The sequence below is a fragment of the Condylura cristata genome, unplaced genomic scaffold (genome assembly GCF_000260355.1).
Source record: "Condylura cristata isolate star-nosed mole 26May11 unplaced genomic scaffold, ConCri1.0 scaffold00026, whole genome shotgun sequence".
Classification (NCBI taxonomy): Eukaryota; Metazoa; Chordata; class Mammalia; order Eulipotyphla; family Talpidae; genus Condylura; species Condylura cristata.
The window spans coordinates 16136840-16154920 of record NW_004567127.1 but is presented as its reverse complement, the minus strand read 5'-3'; the positions used below and the strand labels follow the sequence as shown (position 1 = coordinate 16154920).

Sequence of the window (18081 nt, the reverse complement as noted above, 5' to 3'; positions counted from 1 at the left end):
AGATCCATCAGAGGAATCACTATTTACAGCAGTCATAGCCTTATGAAAGGTATTTCTTAAATAATAAGACTTGAGTCAAAAATAACTCCTTGATTCACAGATTCAAAAAATGGATGTTGCTTAAACAGATGTAGGGTAAAGGAAAGTGATCAGTTTTTTTTATCCTCCTGCCAATTATCATCAATGATCCGCAGCTGTAGTCTTATTCGCATGCCTGATGAAAGACACCAGGACTGTGGTGCGGGCATGTGTACAAGGGCACACCTGAGCAGAGAGACTGAGTCGTTAAAAACTGTGGCAAAGTGCAGTGGAGCACATGAGAGAACAGCTAAAACAGGAAAAACATAAGGATTTGCTGGAGGGTGGGGGTGAGGGTGGGGGCGGGTGATGTGAGATGCTGTCTCACTGCTGGCTTGTTTCACCTCACCTATGAGGATGATGCCAGGAGTTCCAAGGTTCTCTTTTAAGCTATCTGAACCTATATGATGAACCAACCTGGCCTGGGATTGCAGAACAACAAACACAAAAAGAAAAATACAAGGATCTCCTTGTACTTCTTCATCAGAACTCTTGGGCAACCAGGTGCATTGTCACTGAGCAGTGATATTTTGAAAAGAATGATTATTATTTCTGAGGTGGAAATCTCAACATGAGCTTAAAATAGTCCAAAGTTTACTCCCCCAGGCTATGTTGTTAAATCTATAGAGGAGAGATAGAGTAGACTAAACATTCTTAGGGACAGTATTATTTTCAGGGTAGTAATTAGCATTGGTTTCAACCTACTCTTACCAGCAGTAGTAGCTCTATGTAGGGTAAATGGAAGTAATCAGGTATTTTATGTCCTCTAGCCATCAGCATCAATGGCCAACACCTGTGGTCTTGCACATGTGCCTGATGGCAGCACCTGGATAGGGTGTGGGTCTATGTGAGTGGGAGCACTGGAGTAGAGACATGGAGCATGTTAGGGTAGCAGTGGAGTACATAGCAGAGTGCGTTAGCAGAGTATCATGCAGCAGCAGAGACAAGTGAAGACACCACAAGAGAACACCTGAGAGCCTTAAAGAATGAAGATTCACAGGGGGCTAAGTGGCCCCAGACTCCTGGCCTCCATGGCCCCCTGCTTGCCCTGCACCCAGTTACCTCACTACAAATGTTTTAGAAAGATGATTAGAAGCCTGAAAAGCCACTGAGGGTTCCTTTATCCATCTTCCTGGATCACAGAAAACCTGCTCTGTGCTTTCTAGCACTACATCCTAACAAGAGCCTGTCATGTTGGAGCTTCGAAATCAGGCAACACATCTCTTTTCTAGCTTAGAACTTTTCTTCTAAGTTCTGGATAGGATCTCCCTCTAATATAAGGCTGTTTTATTTAGTTAACTGACATTCATCAATTATCTTCACTTGATTTTCTGGAAAATCTGCTGTAGTTCTACTGCTTCACTATATACCTTGATGTTCCAGACATGTTTTCTTTCCTTAAACTTTATAATTTCCAATATAGATACATCCAAGCTTTGAGGAAATTAACTTGTAAAATATATAAATAATTCTTGAAGGGGAAACATCTGAATCACACAAAGCAGTTTTTAAAGTACATTTGTGGACTTCTCATAATGGGTGACTTGAAAACTTGATTATACAATTAAGTTTCATATATCAACAAGCAAGGTACCACTCTCTGTACTATAGAAAAAATATTCATGTATAAATCCAAGGTCAATAATAAGAGCATTCCAAAAAGTTAAGACATACATCATACAAAAGAATGCATTTGGGTTTTACCTAAGAGTTAAAATATCTTAAACCAGCCTAAGGACTTTAACCACATAACTGGGAGGTGAACAAAATGTACCACAGAGGTTTGTCTTTGTGACAGTGCAGCATATTCCACTCTCAAAATTCCACTTTGGTGTAAGGATAATTTAGAGCTGAATACAAAAGAAAATAAACAGGTACAAGAAAAGCTCTCTGCTCTCTTCTTATGTTCCTAAAAGCAGTATATACATTTGCAAAGGTATCTCCTTTTACTTACAAGGAAAGACAAAACTTTTAACCACTAGGAATCCATTTTAGTCATTATCAATCCAGATATGAAGGAAATCTGCACTATAAGCTTTAATAAATAGTACTGTTGCAGGGCACCTCAGTGTGAACTGGGCTGCCTGTCTGTGGATCCTCAAACATGCGCTTAAAATTTAGTTGTACTGCAGGCACACACAAAAGGGTCAATAATGGGTTTATTTACAAAAGGGGAAAGGAAAAGTTAAAACCCAAGGAAAGAGAGAAAGATACAAGGTAACTGGAATACCTTACTGGCTAGGCTGACTTGGAGCTATATTAACGAACTGATAACCCCCTGTCATGCGGTCCCGAGAGCCATTGCCAGAACAAAAGAGAGCCCTAGAAAATGGCTCCCTATTTATCCCCCAAAGTCCCAGAATGCCTGCTTAGCTCTGCCTCTGGGTCCTTGCAGATCTCTTCCTGGTACTGCTGGGAGTTGTAGTTTCCAATCACTGAAGTAGGTGGTAGATTCCAGAAAGCTAGAGTAGGGGGATGGAGTCCACAAAACTCTGCAGTGTTCCTTCAGGACATCCTTCCCCTTAACAATACCATCAAATATACGCTATAACTTAGTGGACTCTGATGTCTATCTACTTTGCCAGTTTGTTGCACTCTAAAACACAAGCTTCCTTTACTTTGTCATTACTTCATAAACGCATTGTTCTTTAAGATGCTATATTAACCTCAAGTTCTGAGAACTCTTCTGAGTGACACATGTGTTAATAATCTCTATTCATTAATCTGACTTGTCAGTTTATTTTGCAAGCTTAGTCACTGAACTTAATAAGGTAGAGGATATTGTTTTCTTCCATTTAACTCCAAAAACTAAGCAGAAAGATTCTTAGATATTATGAATTACATGAGGACACAAAATATGCTCAGTCTTTGGGGGCATGGAACTTTATGAGAAAGAGGTTGAAAATGGACAAAAATTAGAATCTGATCAAATAGAGGCTGTACAGGAAACCAAAAACCAATAGACTATGAATAAAGATGCCACTCAAATAAATCAACTACAGGTTAGCCTCTAAATACATCAATATACATAGTGAGGCTGACTATCTTCCACGTCCTAAACTTAATTTTTATTGAATTTAAGTAGAAATAGGTGATATACAAAATAATAATAATAATACTAATAATAATAATCCTGTTGCAGGTCAATGGTTCTCACTTAAGAAATTTCTCCGAAAGAGCAAATCACAAGAAGGATTTTTTTCTGTGGACCAGAAAGAAACAAAGAAGTGCACACCCAATGAAGCAGGAAGAAATTCCAGCAAGGAGTAAGCATACCTCTACCATCTAAAACAGGCATCAGAGCAAGTGGAATTTCAAGCTGTTGAGGAATCAGCAACTCTGCTTAGAACCTCACAGACCTGAAAGTGTCATAGCTAGTGCTTTAGAACAGGACATAGTACACAGGCCATAGGAGAATCACATCTTCATGCCTCCCCTACAGGAAGTGGAATGTGAGACACTAAAAAGAGCTGGTTAGGTTTGGTCATAATCAAACTGACAAAGGGATCTTACATGGTTCTCTGTGAATTTCAGTAATGTTTGTTCTATTTCTTTGAAGAATGCAATAGAATTTTACATGTAGAGATAATATTGATACACTGGCACCTCCATTTGCCATTATGTTCCTTCTGTATTTTTATTCCTTATTTTGAACTGTTCTTGTTCATTCTTCTGTTGGATTTGGTTTGAGGGCTTCTTGTAGTATTTTTTGGAGTGGCAGTTTAGTCATGAGGAAATTGTGCAGTTTTTGTTTGTCTGAGAATGTCCTTATTCTTTGAAGAATGCCCTCGAATTTTAATAGGGAGAGTGTTGAATCCATATCCAGCTTTGGGTAAGATGTTCACTTTAACAATGCTAATTCTTCCAATCCATGAATATCTTCCCATTTTCCTGCATCACCTGTTTCTTTCAACAGTATCTACAATTTTCTTTCTATAGATCTTGGACTCCTTTGCTATGTTTATTCCTCCAGGATTCAAATGTTATTTCTCTTTAATACAAAAAATGACATTTATACTGTTTTTAATGTATTTCTTGTTGTACTCTTTGTTGCCTGGCCTTGTACTTTCAAGTTCACTAATTCTCTCCACACTTGTGTTTCTCTGCCAGTATATAGAGAAACATTCGATTGGCTTCTGTTACAGTAGTTTTAGATCCATTATTTCTCAATATAATAGCCTCATGTTTCCTCATTCCTCAGCTTGCTCATTCTTCATTTTGTTTTTTCATTCGGCAAACTCTGTTTTAACTGTTACCTTGTATTCTCCTTCATACATATTCTTACTCTACGGCTGTAATGTCTCTCATTGTTTTAGTATTTTTTGTTTGTTTGTCTTGCTTAGTTTTTGGCTCCAGCATGTATGGTATGTTCTTTCTCTTCATTTTCAGTTTTCATAAGCTGTAATAGGGGCACACATTCACTCCGCTGCCTTTGCACCTGTTCAGATGACAGGACAACTGGTACTGGCAAGGGGTAATAAGGACCAAGGAGCTACGGTGGCAGGACACCAACGCATTGCCTACAACGTGCCAGAGCTTAAGGCTGTCTGCTGCACTGTCAGTACCAGTGTGTGTGTTGGAGATACACAGTGAGCCCTCCTTCCCATCAATTCCTTGCCCAAAAGTCTTTCCTGTCAGCCTTAACTAGATGACATTAAGCATGAGATGAAGCACAGAGCACAGATTGTAGATAAAGCCACAAGCCAGAGTTTGTCCTTTTTGCTTTTCCAGTATAGTCTTCCCCGTGTTGTTACAATCTAGGTGCTTCAATTCTGCTTATTGGGGTGGTTAATAGTTCAAGTTTTTGTCTGATTTGGGCTCTAGGTGGAGTGGTGGCAGGTGTTCAGAATATCATAGCTAATGAGTAGACACAGATGATCCAAAATGGCTTCTCCCCTGGTATCTGGTCACCTCCTCCCTATTCCCCACTTTCTCCCCACCAGTTCAGGCTCCAACTATTCTATATTCGAAGTCCAAGATTCAAGTAATCATTACTATACCACTCCCCTATCTCTGCTACAGTACAAATTCTGCCTTGAGTGCCAATTCTGTGTAACCCATTAGCCAGTGGAGTGTCACATTTTAAGCCCAAGATGTTATGATGTGTCCCTGTGTCCACATTACAGGGCACCCTGTGTGGCAGCTGCTCCTATGTCCTGAGTTGTACTCTCCCGCTATTATTGCAAACATAGTTCAATGAAAGGTTTTCATGCTTTATTCCACAAGACCATTGCACCTAAGTATAGTGGTTTTGCTTGTTTATTTTTCAGATGGTATTTATTTTGTTCTGATGCAATTTCATTCTGAGTATAAAGAGGAGGCAAGCTCAAAAGTTTTACTATGCCAACAACTTGCCGGGCTCTCCTTCTTTCTCATTTTTTTTTTAAACTACAAATCTCATATTTTAATAGTTTTGCTTCTGGTTATTACAATCTAGTACAGACTTTAAATTTTCATTGTATCACAAATTTTCTCAAAATGTTTCCTATTGCTCTAAGTATATTAACTAGGTTCCATTTCTCTTCATATTTAATCAATATGGAATGTAACAGAGATAATGAAATCATTCTAACAGTTGAAATAGTTAATGCAGAGTATACCATTTCCCAGACTAGCCTATCTAACTAAAATATCTTCATTTGTATATATAAATTTTGGAAGAAATAGGTAAAATCAGAATTATATACATGCAGACATACTTTTATTATCGTAATTTCAACCCTTTTATCCCTTTTCAACTCATCTTAAAACAGAAGCTATAGTTGGAGAACACAGTTACCCATTTTATAAATTTGTTGCAGAATAAAAGTAATCAATTGATTATGTGTAATATAATGGGGATTAAATACTGGATATCTTTCACCAACTCCAGTGTTTTCAGAAAAGTGGTTGTGATACTAATACACAAGGGATAACACAATCTGCTTGGATGTGAAGGAGAAGAACAGATAAAACTTGACATCAGCTCTTTAAACAATTGATTTCAAATACAAAGCTAATTTAATCTTTTTAGCCACTTTGAAGATACAAGAGAATGAGAGGCATCTGTAAGTGAGAAAATAAATTAGCAGGAAAGTGTTGTGATTGTAATTCTAGCTAAATTCCAGTGTCAGTTTTTATAATCCTGTAACAGTGACACATAATGCCTCTACCAAGAGATGATCCAAATGAAACTAATTAGATACTTCATATTGTCCCTATATAATAGAAAGATTCAAAGGCAAAGGAAATAAATAAAAAAAGAATTTTCAAAAATTCCTACAAGTTTGATCATTAATTCAAGGGAAACTTCCAGTACAAAATGTTCAGCAACTATATATATATACTCACTTTTAATGCCAATACATGTAATTAGAAATGTCTACTCAGAACTTGAACTAAAATAACAGAAAAGCTAACAGCTATCATAATTTTCTACCAAATCATCCAATGCAAAATTATTTGCAAACAGGATTTTAAGATCTGTGTGAGAATTCAAGTAAGTGGCAAAAAGATTTTTCAAAGTCTACTTGGGCATATAACAATCACGTTGCAATTTTTAAATTAGCTCAGTTATTTGTTAATGTATGTAAGTATACAACACTTACATGTTGCTAATAGATTATGTTTTTCTAATTAGTGGAACTATGGTAAAATACAATTAAAAAATATATCATTCCAACAAGGTACCATATTAGGTATTTACTTTCTAAGAAATAAAATTTAAAATATTTGTGTTATCCTTTAAAATAGATAGTGGGTGGTTATAAGTCATTACAGAAAATAATGATTTATTGACAATGATTATTATTTTTTTCAGTTATGCTTTATAGCCATTTTAGTGGGGTTTTCTACTATTTTGTGTGTTTTCTTAATGAGTTACACAAATAGTATTATATTAATGATAATTTTTCTAGTGTTGCATATTGTCATTTACCAGTATTGAAATTTAAACATTTTTGACATATAATTACAGGTGTGATAAAACTTAAATAAATAATCAAAAATTTCAGTTACAGCTTGATTAAATTTATCCTCTGGGGCTATTAAATATATCTATGGCTTAAAGAATAATTCATTAGCCATCAAAATTTTAATATTAACTATAATAATAGAAATGCCAAAAAGTTACATTTTATAATATATCATTTTTCTTAAAAAAATGATAAATTTAGGGGAAATAACAATGATAATATTAACTTACCAGTCATATTTGTTCTCGAATTTTATATCAAATATTTTAAGCAATATTCACTTGATACTTATAATAAATTTTATTTCTTTATATTTATAACATATACACAACAGAGTACCTTGATTTTAAATTCAGCAAATCTCATTCATTTTCTAAATTTGATCTGAATATCTGAAAGTGACTGATAGAAAGTGAATATTTTCCATTGCAATGTATGAGTCTTCCAGGAAATAACCTATGTGACTGAAACCTGATTTACAAAATGATACAGATTAATATCAAAAGTTAGTAAGATGCTTACAAGATAAAAAATTTATATTCATATACATTTATTAAAATGGAACAGTATGAGTAGGCTCTAACATAACTGTAATCAAATGAAAAACTGGAAATTATAAACTGAAAATAAGTAGATGATTCATCTAATAACCATATAGAACCAGTCACTCACTGTCTCTAATGTCCAAAATTTTTGTACATATTTCTACTAATCGAGGCTCAGAGGGTTGAATAAGTTTTCATAGGATTGGTTCTGCTATTCATTATCTTAACTGAGATTTCTTTTCAATTCACAGCACTTGACAAATAATTTTTTAAGTAAAAATTGCTAAATTCAACTGCAAATAGGAAGTGAATAATGAAATAAAAATTTGAGCATTTGGTAAAAGAACATTTAAAAAACCATCTGTGAGACTAAAGTTCATATATGATTATGAATCAACAATGCGTATAACTGTTTCCTCTCATCATTTTGACACTATAGACATATGACATAAATACAGGCATACCTTAAACCACCAACATATTCTTGTTTTTCAAATATGGTGATGTCAGAGTAGCCTAATCGAGCCAAAAAGGAAGCACAACTTATACTTGCAGGGCCGGCACCAAACAGAGCAATCTTTGCAGAATAGGCGTCAGTCATTTTCTCTGGAGGTGGCAGAGATGGATTTCTGATTTGTGGAATATTCATTGCTTTAAACACCTATGGAGAAATCAGTTGCCATCATTAAAATTTTTAAATTAACTAACTTCCTCAAGCATATTTTTGAAATACTCAAATTCATGATCTCACTCTTTAATATTAGTAATGTAATACTATTTTTAAATTTGGTAGCATTAACACATTTCATTCTTCTTGTTTTATTCAAGTAGCATTGGTTTACAACACTGCATATGATTTAGGGGTATGGGTTCATACCACACCATATGTATGTTACCATACCACACCCGGTACTAAGGCACCCATAGTCCTTCATTATTATTCATTTGCTTCCTCCCCTCCCGCTCTGGCATTCAATTTTACAGTCATATTTCTAGGATTGTTTTTGGTTTGGTTTTGTCTGACCCTTTGTTTTGTTTCTCCATATTCCATATATAAGTTAAACCATCTGGTGTTTGTCTTTCTCCTTCTGCCTTGTTTTTGCTCAGCATAAACTCTTCCAGTTATATCCATGTTATTGCAAATAGCAAAAGTTTGTCTTTTTTGTAGCTGAGCACTATTCCACTGTGTATATATGCCACATCTTCTTGATTCACATTATGGCCATTGAACACTTAGGTTCTTTCTACCCTATGGCTTTTCTTATTAGTACTACTATGAATATAGAAATGCACATATCCCTTCAAATGAGTGTTTTTGCATTCTTAGGTAGATACTCAGGAGTGTTCTTTATATAAAATAAATGTGAGAGACCTAATAAGATTATTTGGGGTAGAAATGCAAAAACAAATAACAAGATCATGAATATAACACGAGTAATTACATTAGGTATAGGTGGGTTAGAACTCAAACTAGAGTGCCAAAATCATTTTATATATGCATACAACTTAAACACAGGAAGACATAAAGGTAAAGTTATACTATGGAAAAAAGTGATACTGCACAAATATGAATCAAAAGAAAATTGGTATACATGTCAGTATCAGAAATATCAGTCTTAAAAGCAGGATGCCTTAGTAACATCTAAAAACTAAAAAGGCCAATCTACTAGCAAGATCTAAAATTATCACTCCATAAATATAAAATTGCAATTTCAAAATTTAGAAAAAGAAAATACCAAATCAATTTTCTTACTATTATCATAACAATTTGATTATCAACAGAAGTAGTGTATGAGTAAAATTACATTTAGGATAAACTGTACTACTATTAAGGACTTATTTGTATACCACTACAAAGCAGAACAGTAAATCCCCCACTTGTTGAAACCCAGGCAAAATTCAAGAGACAAATATCCTTTTTAGAGTGGAGTGAAGAGCAGGCATTGATGTTTTCTTGAAATCCTCCAACAATCTTCATTTAATCCACTGAATAAAGTCTACCACTCAAAATATTTAAGGGCGATACAAATAATATAATTTGAACGTTAAAGAAGGGATTATAAGAAATTGTTAAAAGACCCAACTTAGACGAAGCTAAATGGTATACGTAAATGTTCTTATAGCATTTTGTAATTTTTTTTCATCATACTTGACTATATCTCATTGATTTATGTGTGTTTTTCATCCCTTAGGTCATGAAATCTTTAAGGGCACACCACATCTTTTTTTGTTGTTGTTTGTTTGTTTTTTTAACCTCTAGTGTTTTTTATAGAGAAGAAGATAAATATATTAACTAATGAAGGCTTTGAATTATAAGCATTTCTAACTAGAGTCCAATTTTAGATTTTACAAATTACATATGTATCTTACTATTCTTTCTTATATATCCAAATAATATATTCTCACATTAATTTTGAATCATCACACATTTATCTTTTATTTTTCTAAGCAATTTGAGGAGAAATCAATCTAATTGTAAAATAATGAACTTCTTTATTGAGATATGAATATGGGTGTATTTGAAATATATTTTCCCTGAGTAAGATTTTCTTCATATAATTTTCACAAATTGATATTTAAAACATGTATTTAATATGATCAAGGAGAGATAAAGCAAATTTCATTTAGGGATTAAATAAATGTTAATTTCTTATTCCATTGAGCACTCTTAACTTTATAAAGTAATTAAAAACTTAAGTAGCCCATGTGAAAATTCCTTAGCATTTATAAATTAAATTTGCTTTGTAACAAAATTTAGAAACAGAAAACATATGATACTCTTAAAGAACCATTTATTTCAGACATCTAATACAGTGCATAGAGATTTTTCAGGCTGAAAATTTTATGTGATAATATGAAGATAAGCCTTGAATTATGAAGCACCTGTTTTGTTTCATTCACACAAAAACAATGGCTACTTTAGTTTTTAGACACCATAAATATTTGACACAACTTCTAGCCAGTGGTATGCAAATAAAGTAGGAAGTCTTAAATAATATGCAATATATATATAAATTTTCATCAAAGCTTTTTAATTTTTGTTAATGCAACTTTATTTGTTAAAAACTGTGAAAAAAGTAAATATCAAACTAAAAATTGTCTACTGAATATCTACTAGTACTGAGCACCAAATTTGAAGGAAGAAAACCACAAACACACATTTTAACATGGCAGCACCATAGACATGGTAGGTGATTAGCTCCTGAGCTGTGCAACCCCAGGATTTGAAGTGTGTCACGTTCAATACACACTTAATACACCTACGTGCTCAGTATACTACTAATGAATTGATTTTGTTCCTTAACCTGTTCTGTCTTAGCTTGCCTTGTTCTGCTGGTGCTTTAGGTAGGGAATAGGAGAAGGAGGGAATTTAATGTGTTGAATTTACCCCCTTCTACAGATTTAATCAATCTCGGTAGTTTTTATAAGAAGTATTTGGACTAAGTTTTGTGAATTCTATCAAAAGGAAAGTATGCTGACAGGTCTTACCTTGAAGTTAGACTGCTTGATATCTAATCTTTACCTCTATCATTCCCATGATGCATGACTATCAAACAAGTGCTTAATCTGGCTATGCCTCAGTTTCCTCAAACATAAAGTGGGACTGATAATATGTATTTCATATTGCAACTATGGCAAATTAAATGAGTTGATAAATTTATTTTTATACTTTTGAGTAAAGAGATAAAATGTGTTCAACTATTTTAAGATCATTTTATTTTTCATTAGTAATATGTAACTACTGAGCCTCACACTAAAACAAGCATTGTTTATAGAAAACCACAAAGAAGGCCTTAAAACCCTGAAGGAGCTGGATGGGACCTTATTACTAGGTTTACTTCTATTGAAATTATGTTTAGATGCCAATTACTGAGAACTGGCTAGCTGCAAAGCACCTGATTTGGCTTTACATAATTTTGCCCACTTACTAGCAGAGCTTACAATAGGACTATCCCTATTGTAGGGGCATGTCATAAAAGTCATGAAGTAATCAGAGGGTACTCCCATCTATAATCCTAGAGCAAAGGAAAATTCTATCATATACTAGGCATTCAATAAGATGTTGATTAATTTCAAAATTCTTGAACTCCAGTAATAGTCTTCAACAATTGAGGAACTGTGATCAAGTAAACACAGTTTTTCCTCTGTCATATGAAAAAAGGGTTATATTTAAGCAAGTATTCTACTTGAAGATAATTTAAAATAGATCTCCTAGTATAATAATTCTGCAATTTCTGATCTTTCACTTATCTGAAATGTGGATTTCTTTCATCACTCCAAATTGATGTTACTGGCAATTCTTACATAAGTTTCATACTATTTTGAGGTAAGGGAAAGATTATTGTGATTTTTAAAATGGAATGACTGAGACACAGAGAGGTACCATATGATTCTTTCCAAACCTCACATCCTGGAGACAGAGACAGTATGGTTTTCTAATGATTACACAGTGCTCTTTAATTGAAAAATGATGAAACATAGTCAATACATACATATTTGCCAATTCTAATATGAGCTTAACTTTTTCATTTAATCTTTCTTACATTCTAAAATGGTACAGGATAAAAGCAAACACAAATGTCTTGTGGCACAAATTTTTGCTCATTTACTCTGTTTTCACTAACCAAGTAATAGCAAAATATTTTACAAGGAAATTACAAAATGAAAAAAAAAATCTTAGAAATTTCAAAATATGAACATTAGTTAAAGATTGAATTCTAAAGGTGGTTCATTCTGCATACATCCTTTTTTTTTTGCAAGTATTTAACATTATTTCTTGTAAACTAAAATTTGATTTCTAAAGATTTAGAATTCATGACTGTATATCTAAGAGAAATCTTAATAAAAATACTACAACGGTTTCCATTTTGCTACTGTCAGTTTCTTTGAGTTACTTAATTAGCAATATGATGGTCTGGTTACCTTTTGAAAGCCTGAATGGAGAAAGAGTTCTATTTGTGCATCCAAAAGTAAGTTACTTAAATTACACACCTTTTAAGAGATGCTTCTATGTAATTTTCTTTGCAACCCGCTTCCTTTTGTAAAAGAAGTCAAAGGAAATAATGAGGACATCCTATTCACTGTCCTCATCCTTAGAAAAAAATATCCTTGGGCTACCTGACAGTTTTCTTCCCAACAACTCAACAAGGGACACCAAAAGTAGAGATTGTGTTTCCAAAATATCAGAAATAAGAAAAACGTCTTACCAGGCAAATTTTCATCTATCAAAATTATTAATACATTTTTAATTCTTAAAAGATGTGCTTTCTTATTTGGTTATTATTAAAATAGATGTCACTGTGAGACAAATCTAGCATGGTAACATACTGTGTAATTTTAGATGAGAATATTTTGTTACATCCAATTTTCACCTTAGTCAAATAAATGACTTTATGTGCTCTCTGTGTAGCCGAAACCTATATGAGTAAGACAGGCACAGATACTCCAGTAAGTAGATAAGAGTACTCATATTATCTTAAATGTAGAAAAAATATTAAAGTCAATGCATCATTTGGATCTTTCATGTTTACACATGATGCTCATAGAACCCATGAGAAAAAAAACTTACCCAGGAGGAAAGAAAGATAACACCTGAGTCAAATTTTGAAATGATGGCATATGTTATTTGGAGAAGCCTCTACCTCTCTAAATGTCAGCTCTAAAATTAAAACAGTAATAAGTACTTCAGCAATGTATTATGAAGACTGAGTGAATCAATGATGATAACCTTCTGGGATTAACACCTACTCCTTATAAGGTGCTATCCTAGGTGCCTAATATTTACATCTCCAGCTTCAAAGTTTGTCGTGCTTGCTTACATTGTAGACAACAGAACCAAGTTACCCTTCTTACATTAGAATTCATAATTTTAATTTAATTGTACTACATTTGGGATTTGAGGCTGCAAAGAATTCAAATGATTGAAATTACCCAACTACAATTTGAAAATACAGCTGTTTCTATTTTGGTGATGTGCAACTGTACTAACCCAAAATCAAATCATGTCCAAATCAAACTCTGCAAGAAATAATTTACCTTAGGAATCACTCTTGATATGCTCTGTGCCTTGACTACTCACCCACTCCTGACTTTGCTGCACAGTGAACACCTTTCAGGATTCATTTTAAATTTGTTTTTCAATTTCTCCTTCCAGTAAGCTGTCTACTAGGTTTCCTAGCGACAGAGCTGTCTCAGTATCCACTCTCAGCACTTGACTGTAATTTGCTTGCTTAATTGTCTTTCACTCTTGCTATGCAATAAGCTCCCTGTGGGCTAGTCCCATTCCTATCTTGTTCATCACTATATCCTTAGTGCTCAGACACGGCCTATACCTAGTTGGTTACTCAGACATGTATTCAATACTGGAACTGGAGTTTAAACTGCGAAGGTCCAAACAATCTAATCCACAGCTTACTGGGGACAAATGAGAATATGGAGATATCTGAAAGTGATGGAGACTTAGTGGACTGGAGATATTCTCTCCATCCTCTAAGCATAAGATGACTGTGCTGTGGTAACATGATTTTTCCAGAATCAACAGTAATAATTTTTTTAAAAGATTTATTTATTTGTGCACACAGAACTGGGGTACAGGCTGGAGGTACAGGGGTGGTGAGAGGATTCACCAGAGACAGAGTGGGGAGCAGAACAGGCAGATTGACAGGTACATTGCTGGGGGGGTTAGGATAGGTCTGCCACGCCATGTGGGTCACCTTGGGGCGGGGATCGAATTCATGCTGATATGGCTTTAGCTTCTAGTGCTGTGCCTTAACCCGCTGCACCACCAGGAAGGGCCCAATTTCTATTTTTTTTAAAGATTAATTTATTTATGCATAAAACAACTGGGGTACAGACCAAAGGTATGGGGGCGGTGAGAAGATGCACCAGAGACAAGAGTGGGGAGCAAACAGACAGATGTACTGAAACACACTGCTGAGGGGTGCATCTGGCAGATCAGGAGAGGTCTGCAGGGCCATGATTAGCCTGGACAGGAATCTAACTTTTGCTGCAGTGGCTGCAACTAGCTTCACAGTGCTGTGCTTTAACCCATGGTCCCGCCAGGGAGGACACTGTAATTTCTATTGTTATGCTAACTCGTATAAATGTGTCATTTTAACTTTCAAACAAAAAATTGTTGCGGATGTAGTTTTCATTTGTACAGTATTCAAATGCTTGATTTCTAATTTAGATGCATTGTGGCAAAATTACAGCATTTCCATATGTATATATAATATTGATACATCTATATACCACTGTTTTCAAACTAGTACATGGTTAATTTCTACAAATGTTCAATGAAAAATTCTCTATATTAGGTGAATACAGGAACATTGCTTACATTTCTCTTTATTGTAGTTACTACCTTTTCCCTAAAATTCTACTTTTGTTATATATTAATACCTCAAACTTTCTTAAGATTAGTATTTGCATCTTTTATCAACTATCGTATGTGTATGTTTTCTACAAAGCTACATCTCTCAGTTGTACCATGTGTGGAGTATTTATTATTAATTCATAGTAGACTTATGTTCAAATGCATAACTTCATAAAATAAAATTTACTATTATTGTCCATGCTGTAGTTCCAGTTTACCATGCTTCTCTCTCTCTCTTTTGTCTTGTTGCTGTTTCTTTCTTGTCTCACTGGCTTGACTCCACCTACCCCTTTGCTCCAGTACTGCATGGAAGTTACAAATTCTACTCCCTTATTTTTGTGATAGCTTTCATTTATACCATAAATGTTTCATGCTTTTAAAAATGTATGTCTGAGTATTACATGTGTAGCTTCTCTTCCTCACATGAAAAGGGCTTAGCATGCCCGCCTTCATCTCTAACAACTGCCTTATCAGATTCTATAAAATTTATCTTTACCTATATTTTAACACTAACGAATGAGCTATTATTTTTAGAGTGAATATTTAGTTACCTATCCCCTTAGTTAGATTACTTTGCTCATTATCTTTGCATCTCTCTTTTGTTCCAGATTTCCTTCATTCATGCTAAAGTAGAAGTTCACAGGTAACCCACTTAAGACTTAAAATGCTGAAATACCTTTATTAATGACTTTCCTGTTTAGGAGAAATAAAGTTGTCTTAGTCCTTTAAGAATACTGTGTTCTTGGTTTATGCTTAGAGAAGTCTGGGGTCATTCTAATTGTTATTTGATTCTAAAGTAATCTGTTTTATTTTCTTCTGAGAGCTCTGCTTCATTCATGATCCTCAATTTTTCACAGTACTACAAACATATGTCAAGGTGAAGGACTTAGCTCTTTCTTTTGGAAAATTCTCTCCCATAACCACATTCTGTTAGTCACCAATCATTCTTCCCTTTCTGCTTCAGGAACTCCTTGCTCATGCAGATGCACCTTGGAGTCAGTTTGTTAATACTCTCTTAGACTTTTCATTTCTTTATATTTCTCTATACCACCCTGATTTAATTTCTCCTGTTTTTTTCAGTGCCCTAAATATATCTTGTTTAAAATTGAGCTTTTTATTAGTATTTTCACTTTAGTAAAATTTCCAATAACCTTTTTCTTACCAAATTCAATGTTGTATCTTCTTAATTTTATCTTTTTATGGACAGTATTTTAAATCTATTTATAATAAAGTCCTGGTGATAGCATTATTTGTGTTTTGTTATGATAAAGTTATGTATGTGTTGAGGTTTTTAATTATCACTGGTAGTCCTACCTTTTGTTATAAAGTTTAAATTTCTGACATTATTCTGAGTAATTTTTCTTTTTTGCCCTTATCCTCTTACTTCCCATACCAACTATGTTGTGACCTCCATCAAGAATAACCCTATCCTGCACTGCAGAACAAAATCTCTCATCAGAAACTGAAGAGTTCTAGTTACATAATATTACATAAGCACCCAAAACACTGCTTCTTCAACAACAAGACATGAATTCCAGACCTATATAATATTGGCACCAAAGTTTACTTTTTTTTTTTTTTAAGTTTCTAGCAGTGCTAAGTTCAGTCCTCTACTGTGCATGCTTTTTGTATTTATTACCCCACAGCAACTCAAACTGCACATCAGTCGATGACCATTACTGCAGAATCTAGAAGACTCCATAGCCACTGGTCTGAGGCTCCTGAGGTCTGTCTACTGGGGGATATTCCTAAGCCACTTCTAGTCCCAAAAGGTATTTGTCTTTCTTTTTTAGCTCAGCTATTAATTTTTACTATGTGCTTATTATAGTTCATCTATCATTATACTTTGGAGTAAAATAAGTGATTTAAATTTTGACTCACAGCTTCATGTCTCTTACAAGTGTCTCATGAAGATATAGGATCACTGTCTACAGTATTATAAACCACTATTCATCAACCATAATTGATTCATAGCAATGAAAGTCCATCATTCCAAACTGTAATATATATACACAAGTGTCTATATTTTGACTTATAAAAGATGAATTCAGAAATAATAATGGTAAATGATATACATATAATTTTGGTAATTTTCAGTTATTATCCAAAATGTCTGAAACTTATTTTTAGGTATCAAATTTTTAGATTTTAACAGTTTAAAAACAAAAACTGTAATACTGTGATGAAAATCAACTGACAATTCATTTCTACATTTTTGTTATCAATTTTTTCTTACGTTTAATGTATTTCTATAGATTTTGGGCGAAAAATGTTAGCTAGTGAACTAAATATTATTCCTTTCTATTAATCAATTCAGTAAGATAAAAAGGAGAAGACATTCAGTCATAACAGAGATTATGAGCATTTGCATCTTCAGAACAACTTTTCAACCAGTGTACAAACTACTGATTTTAATATTCTTATATATGTGTATATGTATATTTATATATATATATATCTTACTCCTCCCAGAAACAATCAGTTTATCAACACTAATGATAAAATTGTTTTAAGTAGCAGGACTAAAGAGAAGCTTTATTAAAGATGGCACAATAAGGAAAATATGAGAAATTAGATTTATCTAACAACTATACCCCAATGAATATTCTATTTATACAAGGTATTTGACATACATATTAAAGATTCTTCACTACCATATCAAACTAAAGTAATTTACCTTAGTTTTGGATCAGGTAAATGAAAATTATCTTAATTGTCAGATTGCCAAATATCAAAAGTGTGCTAGGTTTGATCATCAATTTATAGACAACTCATAAACATGGTATCACAGAATCAAGTTTAGGCTTTACAGAAAGCATATAAAACTTTAGGTAGAAGCTTAAATTTTGGGGTCTCTCAATGTTCCTTCAAAGTTCCTGCAGTTAAACTGTACAATAGAAGATTCCTTAATTTTATATAGAAGGAAGTTAAAGGTTTTCACACTGGCAACTGAGATGCTAGCTATACAATACTCCTTCCATAGCCAGAAGAACTGTGTAGTTGGAGACAGAAAATTTGGTTTTATATGAGTTTGTACTGGTAACTTCTAACATTATCTGGAGAATTTTCAAAATAATGGAAAGTAAGAGCATTAATTGCATATTCACAATATGTACTTACTAAGCATGAA

The 18081-nt window shown here is 33.8% G+C and overlaps 1 protein-coding gene across 3 annotated transcripts in view; it reads right to left on the bottom strand.

Annotated features, from left to right (window-relative positions):
* Positions 1 to 18081, bottom strand: part of DPYD (dihydropyrimidine dehydrogenase) — a 728688-nt gene that overhangs the window by 517007 nt on the left and 193600 nt on the right. For all 3 annotated transcript variants that reach the window (XR_001145843.1, XM_004689753.2, XM_012730164.1), the window contains exon 6: positions 8041 to 8237. Coding sequence is in view for 2 of the 3 variants with exons in the window: in XM_004689753.2 (XP_004689810.2) it covers positions 8041 to 8237 (197 nt within the window). In the remaining variant the exon portion in view is untranslated. The remainder of the gene's footprint in view (positions 1 to 8040; positions 8238 to 18081) is intronic.